The sequence below is a fragment of the Cinclus cinclus genome, chromosome 6 (assembly GCF_963662255.1).
Source record: "Cinclus cinclus chromosome 6, bCinCin1.1, whole genome shotgun sequence".
NCBI lineage: Eukaryota > Metazoa > Chordata > Aves > Passeriformes > Cinclidae > Cinclus > Cinclus cinclus.
The window spans coordinates 59,006,537-59,020,390 of record NC_085051.1 but is presented as its reverse complement, the minus strand read 5'-3'; the positions used below and the strand labels follow the sequence as shown (position 1 = coordinate 59,020,390).

General features: G+C 42.0%; 1 protein-coding gene across 1 annotated transcript in view; it reads left to right on the top strand.

The window, feature by feature from the left end:
- The window catches only part of PELI2 (pellino E3 ubiquitin protein ligase family member 2), a 64,427-nt gene extending 51,100 nt beyond the window's left edge, over positions 1-13,327 (top strand). Inside the window, exons 3-6 of the mRNA XM_062494975.1 lie at positions 4,222-4,323; positions 9,218-9,415; positions 9,699-9,887; positions 12,706-13,327. Coding sequence (XP_062350959.1) covers positions 4,222-4,323; positions 9,218-9,415; positions 9,699-9,887; positions 12,706-13,272 — 1,056 coding nt within the window. The 3' untranslated portion in view covers positions 13,273-13,327. The remainder of the gene's footprint in view (positions 1-4,221; positions 4,324-9,217; positions 9,416-9,698; positions 9,888-12,705) is intronic.
- The last annotated feature ends 527 nt before the right edge of the window (positions 13,328-13,854 follow it).

Below are 13,854 nucleotides of genomic sequence, written 5' to 3'. Positions count from 1 at the left end.
CACAAATCTTGAGGTAGTGGGGGGAGCTGTGGGGTTTGCCTGGAGCAATAGGGAGGAATCTTCCTGCTCACCTTAAGAGCAGGCTCAGTACACAGCAGGGCTTGGAGCCTCCATCTGGGAAACCCCATGGGGATGGCGGGATGGATGGGATGGATGGCGGGATGGATGGGATGGATGGCGGGATGGATGGCGGGATGGATGGATGGCGGGATGGGATGGGTGGCGGGATGGGTGGATGGGTGGCGGGATGGGTGGATGGGTGGCGGGATGGGTGGATGGGTGGCGGGATGGATGGCGGGATGGCTGGGATGGATGGCGGGATGGATGGATGGATGGATGGCTGGGATGGATGGCGGGATGGATGGATGGATGGCGGGATGGATGGATGGCGGGATGGATGGATGGCGGGATGGATGGATGGGATGGATGGCGGGATGGATGGATGGGATGGATGGCGGGATGGATGGATGGATGGATGGCAGGATGGCTGTACAAACATGAGCTCTGTCTTGGAAAAGCGCTGGGCATATCTGTCCCTTCATGCCAGGTAGAATATGGCACTCAGGGTTTCCTTACTGCTTTTGTTTGGCATTTAGACTTTTAAAAATCCCTCAGCCCCACTGTGGACATTGTTGCTAGCAGTGGAATTACTCTGGAAAAATCTCTTGCTGCTGTTTGTTGCCCCTATTTCTCCATCAGGGTTTTGGTCAGTTCATTTTCACTTTGCTCTGTTTCCTCCAAAGGGAGTTTCTTGAACTCAGCACCTTGAGACAGTGAAATGCATAAAACCAGCTGCTGTGTAGGCAGCTGAATTCACCCTGCCTGTGCTTCCCCACCAGCACTGGACAAGAGGTGGGATGTGCTATGGCCAGCCTGGAGCACATGGTTTGGACTGGCTTGGTATACTCAGGCTGTGGATGATAGCCAGGTTTTTCCAGCATTTGTATCTGCTGGAAATAAATTCAGGGTTTTTTTTATTTTTTTTTTTCCCCTGTTCACATGATAATTTTCATTAAACTTTTAAGTACCTGAAAAATAGGAACAAACTGCTCATAGTAAGTGCAGGGAAGAGTAAAGGAGTCCAAAATGCTGGAAGTGTGCCTGAAGGAAAGTTTCCCTTCCATGACTACTCAGATGAAACCACAACCTTGGGATTTACAGTTGGATTTGATGATCTTGCAGGTGTTTTAAAACTACAGCAATTCTACAGTTCCACTCACTCAAAAGCGTAGTGGATTCTAAGAAAAAGCTTTGAAAATACTCAGTATTGCCCTGGTGGATCTTGGCAGCATTGGAGTGAAGGTGAAGAGACAGAGGTAGAGTTTAGTGCCTGCTTCTTGTTCTCCCTTGTCCTGTTTCCTGCTTGGAAGGTGGACATGGTATTGTCCAGCCTAAAACTCTGAATTTATCTCCTAGAACTTGTGAAGCTGCTGTAATTCTTGTGGGAGTCAGGGCTTCTCTCACAACTTCAGTTGCTACACCAAGGCAATTATGTGATAGCATCAGGGGGTTTTGAGGGGGGAATCCTGCTGACAGGAAAAACAGTCTGGAAATTCGAATGCTAAAAGCAGTTAAAAGGGCAAACTCACTGTATTGGTTGCAAAAAACCCCCAGATTTGTGCAATCAATCTCCAGACTCTTTTGGGACTTGTAGTAGTGTGGTTCTATATTTCCTCAAGCAGTCAAAATCCTTCATCATTTTGCCTGTGTCTGCATTCCAGTCACAGTAGTTTTTTATTGGGAGTCTTAACTTCCACTGTTTCGTTTAGTTCCTGAAATAGTTACTTGTCACTTTTTTTTTTCTTTTTTTGACTTGGAAGTGGCCAATTGTTTTGAGACCAGCACTTAAAATACTAGTAAAGTGTCTGAATTAGAGGAATTGTTGGTATTGAGCAGGCTGTGAAAGCACACAAGTTGAAACATTTCTCATAATGTTCTTGGCTTTGTCCAAACTGATTACACAATTCCAGGAAATTAAATGTAGCTTTTCTTCACTGAAAATAACTGGGTGTAAATAATGGAAAACAAAGAGGAGGGGAAGAGAAGTTGGGAGGGGATAGGAGCACACACAGAAAAGAAGATTATGTCCTACCCTGGAATTTCAGAGGACATACTGACCCTGGTCAGTAATATTAATATATCTAAGCCCTGAGCTCTGTAGGCGTAGGGCACGACCTTACTCAGTAATTCAGGAAATCCTTGTGTTTCCCTTTGTGTTTTTTCCATCAGACCTTAAAACTTTCAGCTTGGGTTCTCACCAAAGCTTCCATGTAATCCAGAAGCTTGTCTGACACCAGCATGATCTTGGGGCACATGTCCCAGCCTGGGAGTTTTGCCTGGATGCTGGTGGCCAGTGCTGCCCAGAGTGGCAGGAGCTGCAGTCAGGACTGTCACATTTACAGTCTGTCCTCTGCTTTATTCCAGCTGCAACAGAGTTTTGTGGAAACGAGTGAAATTCTGTGTATGAAAGCTATTGCTTTCTGTTGGTGGAAATGGTGATCTCTGGTGACATGAGTATGAACTGATTAGTGCTCTCTTAAGCCTAAAACTTAAGGTGTAAGGGTCTCCTGTTTGTCACTTATTTCTTTTATATCCTAGGACCACCTGAGACCTCCCCAGGGTTTGAGATCCCTTCCTTCGTTGTCAAACAGGCACAGAGGAAAAACTTTTGAGACTACAGCTCAGTGTCCTGGCAGGTCACAGAGTGTTAGTGATTTAATCCAAACTGCATCTTGCTGCCATTTGTTCTTGCAGCTGTGTGCCACTGTAGTGGTTACTACAAAACACTGTAAATAATCAGTGAAATTCAGAATGATTACCAAGTGTGTTTACATCACTTTTTAGCTGTTACAATTACTAGACTTTGTCTTCAAGTTTTGTTAAAAGCTTTATTGCAAGAAAGAAGTACTGGGAAAGGTCCTCTTGCCTAATCATTGAATGGTTTAGTGGGAAGGGACCTCAAAGATGATCCAGTTCCACCCCACTGCCACTGGCAAAGATGTTTTCCACTAGACCAGGTGCTAGAGCTTCCAGCAGGAGGCACGTTGTAAAAGCATTGTCTGGTTGAAAATGCAGGAGGCTTGCAAAAAACAATTCTTCCATTACGCGTTTTCAATAATTCTGTGTCAAATACTCTTGCTAACCCTTAGTAGGCTTTTAGTGTGCATATAGATGTTTTTAATACCTCCAGCATTCAGAAGGATTTTTAATGATTTGTTCAATAATTGATGGAGCTTTGGCATAATTTAGGCTTTTGTGAGAGATGGCAGGCAGATGAGTAGAATATACTTAGTTGTTTAGTTTAATAATCCCTATCTGTGAATTCTTTAGGTGAAAAGCAGAACAAAGGAATGGAGCAAGTGAGAGAACCTCTTGGAGAAAATTATTCTCCGAGCTGAAAACTGGAGAAAGCCTTAATTAACCTATTAATTCATTGCTTAAGTGTCTGCAAAGTGTTTTCTGAGCAGTAACAGTTATTACCTTCCAGAATTGTGTGTGGTTATATGGACCTTTATATTTACATCTATTTCCCTGTTAGCCAAGAGATTCAGTTTCTCAGCTCGTTTCCCTCAATCTTGGTGGGTTAAAGCAGAAAACAGGAGCTGTCCTCTTCTTCTTCCTCTTGCCTTCTTTTAAATACTGAAATAGTATTTAATCTTTGATGCTAAATCCATATCTGTAGACACCAGTCTACAATCTACTTGGACAGGTAGTAAGAAGTACCCTTTAATGAGGAAAACCACACTGAAAGTGTTTGGATTTTATCACCAGTTATATAAAATTACTGGGCTCTTTCTGATACAACCACAAATTTGCTTAATCTGAAGTCCTGGCTTTTAACTGGAAATCAGTTCTGTTGCTCACTTACTTTAAAAAGAAACAAGCCAAAACTCACTCAACTCCCAAACTTCCTTTTCTAGGAAGTTGCTACAAGGGTTAGGCATTGAATATCATTTCAGGGAGAAAAGGTGTTTGGAGTCCAAACTGTGAAAATGGTAAGTATTGCGTGCTTCTGAAGTAGAAACAAACAAATGCAGCTTGGAGATTTCCATTAAAAACAAACAAAAGAAATGCTATTGTATGTGTTTACCCAACCTTCTAATAAAGTGTTACAATACACTGCTTTTCCTGATCATAGCAAAGGTGTTTATGTAGCAAAATGAATTTGATTACAGTATTTTTGTGTGTAATGGACTTTTTTTTTTTTTTTTTACCCACCAGGCAATCAGTGCAAAAGGTCACCACAGTATCTCTTTCACATTATCCAGAAGCCAGACAGTTATAGTGGAATATATTCATGATAAAGATACAGACATGTTTCAGGTAAGGCTCTGAAATACTTGGATTGTTTTTCTAAAGCAACGTAAGGAAGCCCAGTTCTGTGTTATCCTCTGGGTTGTCTCTGTGACCTGTGGGATTTCCAGAGTCTGACCCAGCTGCATTAATATGGAAGCACTTGGAAATTTTGCATTATTCTGCTCTTTGCAAACCCACACCAGCATCTGTTAATATTCTTACTGATTTACTCCTATAGTTGTACTCTGCCTTTTCTCCAAAGACAAGCAGTACTGGAGAGAAATGTGTGCTCTGTTTGGATTCATGCATGAGCACAGAATTAAACCCACCATCCTCCAGTTCATCACGTAGCTGGAATAAAGAGGAAGTGGAAGGAGTGTAGAACATGGGATGGGGAAGGAGGAAGGTAAAAAAGGATCTGGGCAGTAAGGGAGACAAACCAGTGATAAATGAGAAACTGTTCCTGAGGGGTGTGCAGATCTCTCAGGTGCTGTAGGGGACTGGCATGAGTTTCTCTAAGCTCCCATCTGTTGTCCAGTACCTGCTCAGTGTCCCCTGCCTGCACTGGTGCTTTTCTGCTTCATTTAACATTCTGGTAACCTCAGTGATTTTCTTGTGCCATGATTATTTTTATGTATAAGAAGAGAGAGCAGAAATTCTGTGCCAACTCAGATTTCAAACTTGGGGAACCCAAACATGCCAAACAACCTTTTTTCATTCTACACTGGTCAGGTCTGTGTTATCCTTGACCTCCAATTAGAGCATCTCACCAGGAATTGTTATCCCTCCTCATTCAGCCTTTCATATTTAGAAGGGTCAGCAGCTGAGTGCTGTTGACAGGGAGGAAATAACTCTTTGGAGATATCCTTTCTTCTCTTGACTTCTGTGTTTTGCTATATATTAAATTTTCCCAGTGTGGCTGAAACTATTAGGTCCAAACAGGAATTGATTAAAACCCAGTCTTATTCATTTGCTGCAGAATGAAGGATTGAACAGCCAGGGTGAGCTGGAATAGGTTTTTCTGTGTTGACTAGTGACAGAAAAATGTAACCCATCCATTGGGGTTACTGTGTGATGCTTGTTTAGCTCTTGAGTAGCTACAGTAATTTTTTTTTCTATATATAAATTTTGAAAAGCCATTTTTGAAAGCTGGATTTTTTTTCCCCTTCTTGAGTACAGTAAAAAAATAAATAAAGAGTTGCAGAACAGCTGCTTTTTTTCTGGGCATACTGTATAGACATCTGTTGTATAATGTCCTAGTGGTGGGTACAGCTTTTTTGGGGGTAAAAGACACCATTTCAGTCTTGATGCTGTGACTTGATCTCAGTGTGACCTCGCGTGCTGTGCCCTGGTTCAGGTTTCTGAGGATTGCATTCCATGCATGCTGTCTGCAGGGGAGAATGGAAACAGGAGTGGTCTGAAGGACTGTGGCAGTAATTCCCCACTGAAACAGTGACAGAGCAGTTGGAGAGGTTTCCATTATTTATATTGGTTTTATATTAGATTTTAACTGTTCTCACAAATCTGCTGGAGAAAAGTTGCTTGAGGATGTTTAGTGCAGCCCTGTGGTACATGATGACAAAACTTGTGTCTGTTGATCCACGGAGCAGAATTTCATTGTTGGTCAGACAGTCCTTGGAGTTTGATGTTTTCTTTTCAGATGTGTTCCTGGCTTGTGTAGGATGTGGAAATTGAAAAGGGAAGGGTAATTCCTGGAGCACAGGATTATCCTGAGCCTTGAGGCCCCACTTTGACTGCAGTTGACTTGTGTTATCCTGGGCAAATCACTTGGCTTTTTGTTCTTTATTCCCACTGTGCTTCTTGAGTTGTTCTGCTGTGTTGTTTGTAGTTTGGGGTTTTGGGGGGTTTTTAAAATGTAACTGTATTAAGAAATCTGTGTGCAAATGCTGCTATGCACCTTTGTCTTGGTGACATCCAGGTCAGATTTCTTCATTTAATTAGGAAAAGAATGTACAAATGTGTTCCTCTGGCATTTCCCAGATTCTGTATGCTATATAGAGTTCTATATGCTGTATATCCACGTGCTGCTATAAATGAAGATTTTCTTCAGAGTTTAAGCATTCTGTTGACGATGCATTAAGCGAAGTTGAACCTGTTCTTTCATGATTTGATGGGGTGAGAATGGGTTGATTATGCTTGTTCATGCCACTGCAAAGAACCAAAATGTGCAGCTCCTACCCTAAATAACTACAAGTTTATACAAGAAGCAGGTACATTCAATACAAAGCATTGATTTTTTTTTTTTCCTTTTCCTGAAGAACAGCCCTTCAGAAGGTGCAGAATCCAATTCTCGCTCTCACCAGAGTGAAATTCTGTTGAAGCCCAAGAAGCTGCAGCTGTTAAATTCTGTGCTGGCAGGCTTTGCCTTGTCAGGAGCAGTGTTTTACTGACAGCAAAGCCAGGGACTGCCTGCCTCTCACACAGCTTTTAACAATCACCTGCAGAGGACACAACGCTGGCTGCCTCTGCAGCACCTGGCACATTTATGGGTTCTCCTTGGAAGTAACTTAGGGAAATCATATGACACAGTTAACAAGAAGGGTCCCAAAATACAGCAACAAATTGCTAGAAATAAGAAAGTCTTCTGTGCTGTGGAGGAAAAGGGGAGAGAAATGAGTAATGAAGTGTGTAAAGAGCAGATCTGGATAATGGACTCGGTCCGTAGTGACAGATGAGTTAAAAGTTTTGGAGGGTGGATGTTGATAGCACCGAGTTTTTCATTTATTCCTCAGGCACTTGCTTTTCAGGTAATCTCAAACTCAAAGTCTTGATTTAATACAGAACTTGAGAAAACTGGCAGATTTTGAAGGCCACTTCTTCAAATAAATTCAAATGCTTAAAAGTAGCACAATATATGAGACTGATCCTCTAGAAGGCTTTCGCAACTTGAAAAGGAAAGAAAACCAAATATTTAAAATATTTTATTTTGCATAGACGTACTTGTTGACACAAATGAGATAAGTACTTAAGTGTTTATATAAAATACTACATATCATTCTAGAGATTTAAGAAAAGTACATACATGCATTTTTTATAGATCTTAATGGTTATATCCAAACATTTGAATTTCACGGTGAATGATTAGTGGGATGTAAGGCTGGGAGCACACACTTGTGTGCTTTGTCATCCTTTAAGGAAAAATGAGGCAGATTGTTCTCTAATTGCATCTGAAAGCTTTGAGAGAATGATCTATTTCAGAGACTGCAAGAGGCAGAAACTTGTTATGAACAAATTAATTTCATATTTGTTATTGATTATCCCTCAAGAGACTCCACGTACAGATAGAGAATAGTCAAAAGTTATTCATGAGGTTCCTGCTGCTGCTGCTTAGTGCTGACTCTTAGCAGGAATTGCTTTGGATGGGAAATAGAAGCCTGGTAGAAGTAATACTCTAAAAGGAAGAAGAATATTACTTTGTAAGATTTAACTTCAAGTTGTCAAGTTATATTAATCAGAAATATCTCGTATTAAATAGTTTCTAAACTCTGTCTCTTGGGTATTCTAGTAGACACTTTCTGTGAGAAATTGAAATGTAGAGTTTTGATTAGGCCTCGTTGAGTATTTCCTGTGCACGGAGCTCATCCAATTTTCTGCTTGTGCTGAGTCCTGTGATACAGGAGACACTAACTGGATGTGTCATTGGAGACACAAATTCTGACAGGTGTTAGAGTGAAACCTTGCAAAGCAGAGCTTGAAGCAGGAGAGAAGTACAGGAGAGATCCCTGTACTGTTTCTGTCAATCCAGTTGTTACACTGCCTAGGTGTTGATAATATTAATTTCCTTGACTCTTGAACATAAAGCAGGTTTAGTTTGCAGGCATGTTTGTTAATGATGGAGCCATACATGGCTCCCCATAGCTGGTTGTCAGGAGCAAGATCTGAGCAGAATGGAACTTCTTGGGAGACAATGAGATCGTGTTTAGTGAGGAGGGTGTTTAATATCAATGTAGATACCTGATACTGAAGGTAGCTTCACGTGAAGAGTATTCCTAATTCTGTTTGGTCACAAGGTGTCTGTAAAATTAATACTCTGTTCCACTTCTTGTTCCTCAGCTCCACTTGCCCAGTTAAGCTCAAAGTTGGTGTAACACTAATTTGCCTGTAGAAATATTGATAAAACCTCACTGTCTGGCAGTCAGATCCTTCCATCAATGCAGGCATGAAGTTTTCTGTCCCAGATGTTTCCAGATTTAGAATTGAAATTTTTAGCTGACAAGATAGAAAAATCTTCCTGTCTAGTGATAAGTGTGTTTCATTTCTGCTCAACTCAGGCAAGGTTTTTAATTCTGTTAGTCATGCATGTCCATGATTAGGAATAGATCTCATCATATGGTGGGTTTTGCCTGAAAATTCTTCTTTCAGGGACTACAAATCCTGAGAACATGAAGGTGGGTAGCTCTTTGTTATGACATATCAAAATAACCTAGTTCTGGATCTAAAAAAAAAGTCCTTTATTTTCATAGCAAATATATTTGGAACTGAAAAACATGAATAAAACTCGTCAATCCAAGCTAGCATTTTCTTAACTTGCAGAATGTAGTGGCAGATAATTTGCTGTGGTTGGATGAGGAAATAGCAAGGTGATAATACTGTTTTTGATGACAATACTCTTATCAAGCAGATCAGATGTGCTGATTTATTTCAGGCAAGCATGAGTATCACTTGTGGTAAGTGAAAATCTGTCATTCCATGTCCGTGATGTATTTCTGCCTAGGACAAATGTGGAAATGCAGGTTAGTCTCCGTGGAAATGTAGGTTAGCCATCCAAAAATTCAGTAGACAGAAGTTTACTGATGTCGTCATTATTAACTTGGCAAAACGGTGTCCTCAATGCTTCATATTTCTGTGGGTATTTCTAGTTACACCATTATCTTTTTTTTTTTTTTTTTTTTTTTTGCAGGTTGGGAGGTCTACAGAAAGCCCCATAGACTTTGTAGTAACAGACACTATTTCAGGAAATCAAAATAATGATGAAGCCCAGATTACCCAGAGCACCATCTCCCGATTTGCCTGCAGGATTGTTTGTGACAGGAGCCCACCATACACAGCAAGGATCTTTGCAGCTGGCTTTGACTCATCTAAAAATATATTTCTTGGTGTAAGTACTGCTAATAATGATGTTATGAGCAAGCTGGTTTCTATTCTGTTACTTTCAAGCCCCCAAATCTCCTTGTACTTGGTTGATAACTTGTATTGTCATTAGACTTTTATTGCTGCAATGTTAAGTAGAAACTGCAGTTTTATGTGCCTGAGTTATCACCAGCAGAGACTCGTGGTCATAATTGTCTTCAACAATGAAGCTGCACTTTAGTAACTGTTAGTGGGTTTTCTTTAGGTTGGTTTGATGTATTTCTGATAGTCACTGTGACTGTCACACGTAGGAAAAAGCAGCCAAGTGGAAAAACCCCGATGGCCACATGGATGGATTGACAACCAATGGGGTGCTGGTCATGCATCCCAAAGGAGGCTTCACAGAGGAGTCCAAGCCTGGAGTGTGGAGGGAGATCTCAGTTTGTGGGGACGTGTACACGCTCCGGGAGACCAGGTCTGCTCAGCAGAGGGGCAAACTGGTAAGTGGGAAGTAACTTGTTGGATCCCAGAAACCTGGGGGTTTTGAGCTTTCTGTGCTTTCTGGCACTGACTCCCTGGAGAGCACTGCTTTTGACCTGAGGCCTTGGAGAAGGCTTCCAAATTTGAGTGATGGAGTTCAAATCATGGGTGTGTAGTTAAATACAAGTGTGTGATTTCACATGGTAAAGGGTTTTAAATTTGAATTTTTTTAGAATATGGTATATATACTATACACATAGTTTATAATATATAGGTGTGGGACAAGATGGAGGATTCTGGATGGTGTCTCTTGGTGTTCTTCCTCCTCCTGCTCCTCCTTCATGGTTTCTGGTTGGTCAGTCAGCATCACACTGAGGGTTATGGGAATTTAGTTATTTAGTTAAAAGGTTAAATAATAAAGGTGTTATTTCTCTATTGGACCGTTTAGCTTTAGGAGATCTTGTAGCTAGCTGGATTTCTCTCCATTTTGCTCATTTCTGGTTAGAAGTGCTGCCGAACTTTCTGTACTTTAGATAAGATTTAATAAACAACCAAGCTCAAAAATGAGAAAATCTGTTTCCTTTGTGTATTTTTTAATCCTGGCTATGAGTGAAGGCAGAAGAGACTGAGACAAGTCACTAAATAAGTGGTGCAAAACTCCCACCACTGTTACAGTAACTCATGTTAATCAGGGGGTACTTGTTTTTCTGGCTTTGGATGGAGGCAGGTGCAGGGTGACTGTCCCTGAGTAGTGGGCACTGCAAACATCCAAATCTGTGTGCTAGGGCAGGTTTTGCACTGCTCTTCTGTTACTGATTGTATGGGAGAGCACTAGCTAATGCCACTTTTCCAACTGAAGTAGCACTGAGTGTAAAGGCTAAATAAACTCTGCTCTGGAATCTCAAGCTTTGAAATGTTCTTCTGAGCTTGGGGATGTCTGGAAGTTGCTGCATGCGGAGCTGTCTTTTGCAGTACTGCCAGAAGAGTCCACCTTTGTGCAAAAGCAGTTTGGGTAAGGCAGCTTCTGTTTGATTAACCTGCCACTGGGAAGATAAGAGAAGCCCTGGAAGTATATTCCTGTTTTCTCCCGTGAGGCAGGAGAGGCTTTGCCTTTCCCAGAAGTGAGAGATTTCGGCTGCCAAGGACATGTGACACACAAAACCAGGAGAGAAGTTCAATGAACTGACTTTGCAACTCTGCCATTGGCTTTGCAGGAAGCTGACTGCTGAAAGAGTTAGGGCAATGGAGTTGGGCTGTTCTGCTTTCAGCAGACACCCTGCAGGACATAAATTGCTTTGTCACACTGATGGTGGCAGGAAAACGTTGCCTGGGGACCTGGACAGATGATGTGGCAATTGCAGCCTTTGTACATGGTTAGCAAAACACCTTTTTAGTGCTGCTAAAGAGAGGCACAGCAAAACAAATGAATCCCCCTCCCTGCATCCAAAATGAGTTGAATTCTCATTTAAATAAAATTGCATGGCACACTGGTATTGATGTGATCAGTATTCGTTGATTGGGTTCATAAAACCAAATGCAGGCTGTATAATGAATTGAACACGTTGCATAGGAGGGAGCTTTTTGCTTTGCTGTTTGTGAAGGAATTATCTGAAAAGAGCATCAGATGAAGGCTTCTCTCATCTCTACTTGAACCACTACATTTTTCTGCTGGAATTACTGGTTGCACTGGTGACCTCTTATCTGTAGTCTGTATTGTACCACTGAGGTGTTTTGTGCAAGGATGATCCACAGTTAATCTGTGAATTTAAACTGGATTAAAATGTAAATGCTAAATTAGTTGTCATTCATAGTATTCTTAGGCAGATGTGATGACTTCATGTGACCTACTTAACGTATTTGTTTGTATTTGGCTATTTGTTCTGCATTAGTGGTGTTTTCTGCATACTTTCTGTGCATAAAGCCAGGCAGTAGGTCTGTCTTTCTCTTTAATTTTATGAAGAGCCTTTTAAACATATCTTCATCATTAATGAACTGATACCAAAAGCACAGATTGCTTATATGTTTGTGACATTAGAGAATATTTCAGTCAAGTACAACGTGTGTTTGGCATAATCCCTTGAAAATGTTTTAAGTACCTCCTTTTAATCAGAGTGAAGCCTTTAGGCAGTGCACGCTGGGGCTGTATTTGCTTGGAATACCTCATTAAATAAAAGGCCTAATGAGTGAGGTGGGTAATTGTTCATAAGATGAGCCTGTGTGGCTTCAGATTTGTCACCTGAGAAATTCAACTGGTAATTCTGTCTGCTGCAGTGCTGAGCCATGCAAGTACCTGTGCTACTGCTGAGGCACGCTCTGGGAGTTCGTGCTTCTGCAAAATGCTTGACCCTTGCCACAACCCCAGAAAAAAATGGTAATTGAAAGGCAGGACAGCTGGCCTGGGTGGCAGTTTTTAGTCCAAAATGGACTTTTTTTTTATTTCTGTGTGAACAGCTTCCGTCTCAGTCTGTGTGGGCAAAGAATTCCAGGAGAGAATCTGCTAATGCAGCCCTCGGGGAACGGCACGTCTTTTCTTCAGTCTATCAGGACTTACTGAAATATGACAAAGGCACAGAGAATCAATATTGGAGAAAAAAAATGCATGCTCAGCGGCCCAAAGACTGTGTATAATAATTTGTATTGCAACTGCAACTTGCAATTTGTACAATCAATGTGTACAAGCACAGAATAAGAGACCAGCGCTCGTTGTAATCCTAGATGGAGGTTAGGAGGTGAGGTGGATTCAGGACAGAATTCAATAACATTTAGAACTTAATGCCGAAAACGATGTCTGTAAAAAGCTCTCGGGCTAAACATCCTCCCCTTGTGTCCTACCACCAGGTAGAAAACGAGACCAACATCCTTCAGGACGGCTCCCTGATCGACCTGTGCGGGGCCACTCTGCTGTGGAGAACGGCGGACGGACTCCTGCACACGCCGACGCAGAAACACATCGAGGCTCTGCGGCAGGAGATCAACGCCGCCCGGCCCCAGTGCCCCGTGGGCTTGAACACCTTGGCCTTCCCCAGCATCAACCGCAAGGACGTGGTGGAGGAGAAGCAGCCCTGGGCGTACCTCAGCTGCGGCCACGTGCACGGCTACCACAACTGGGGTCACCGCAGCGACACGGAAGCCAACGAGCGCGAGTGCCCCATGTGCAGAACCGTCGGCCCCTACGTGCCTCTGTGGTTGGGTTGCGAGGCTGGGTTTTACGTGGACGCCGGGCCCCCCACGCACGCTTTCACCCCGTGTGGACACGTGTGCTCTGAGAAATCCGCCAGATACTGGTCCCAGATCCCTCTGCCTCACGGGACTCACGCGTTCCACGCCGCCTGCCCGTTCTGCGCCGCCCAGCTCTCCGGGGAGCGCAACTGCGTCAAGCTCATCTTTCAGGGCCCCGTCGACTGAGGAATCACTTGGCAAATGTGACCACAATAAAAAAAGTTTTCTTTAACGGTTTACTGTGAAAGATTTTTGCCACTAACTCTTAGATTTTACCTTTTTTTATAATGTTATTAATAGGGGTGGTAGGGTGGGGATGGGGGTAAGCGGTGAGGAAATGGAGGGACCATGGTGGAATTGGGATACATTGATACCTGGAACTTGACAGATGTCAGTGGTGTTGCATGCTCAAAAGCAGCATATTCATGGAGTCTTCTTGGTCAAATTGTAGTATATTTGTAATCTTTTTATTAGTACCCTGGATCCGAAAAAGGTGTCTTAAATGATTTTTTTAAGCTAAGATTTTTTAATGGAAAGGTTTTTTCTTCTAAACTTTGACAAGCCTTTAAAACCTATTTTTCAAATCTAGAAGGAACATACAGAATGTAACTGTCTTTAATTTGCTATATAATTTAACTTGAATAGTTTCTCAAGGAGCAAATGCAGAATGTGTGGACAACCATAGGTGAATGTTCACTAGAGATAATTGGATATGTAAGAGAAAAATTAGCTGCCTAAAGTGTAGAGGATAAAAGCTATTAAAATATC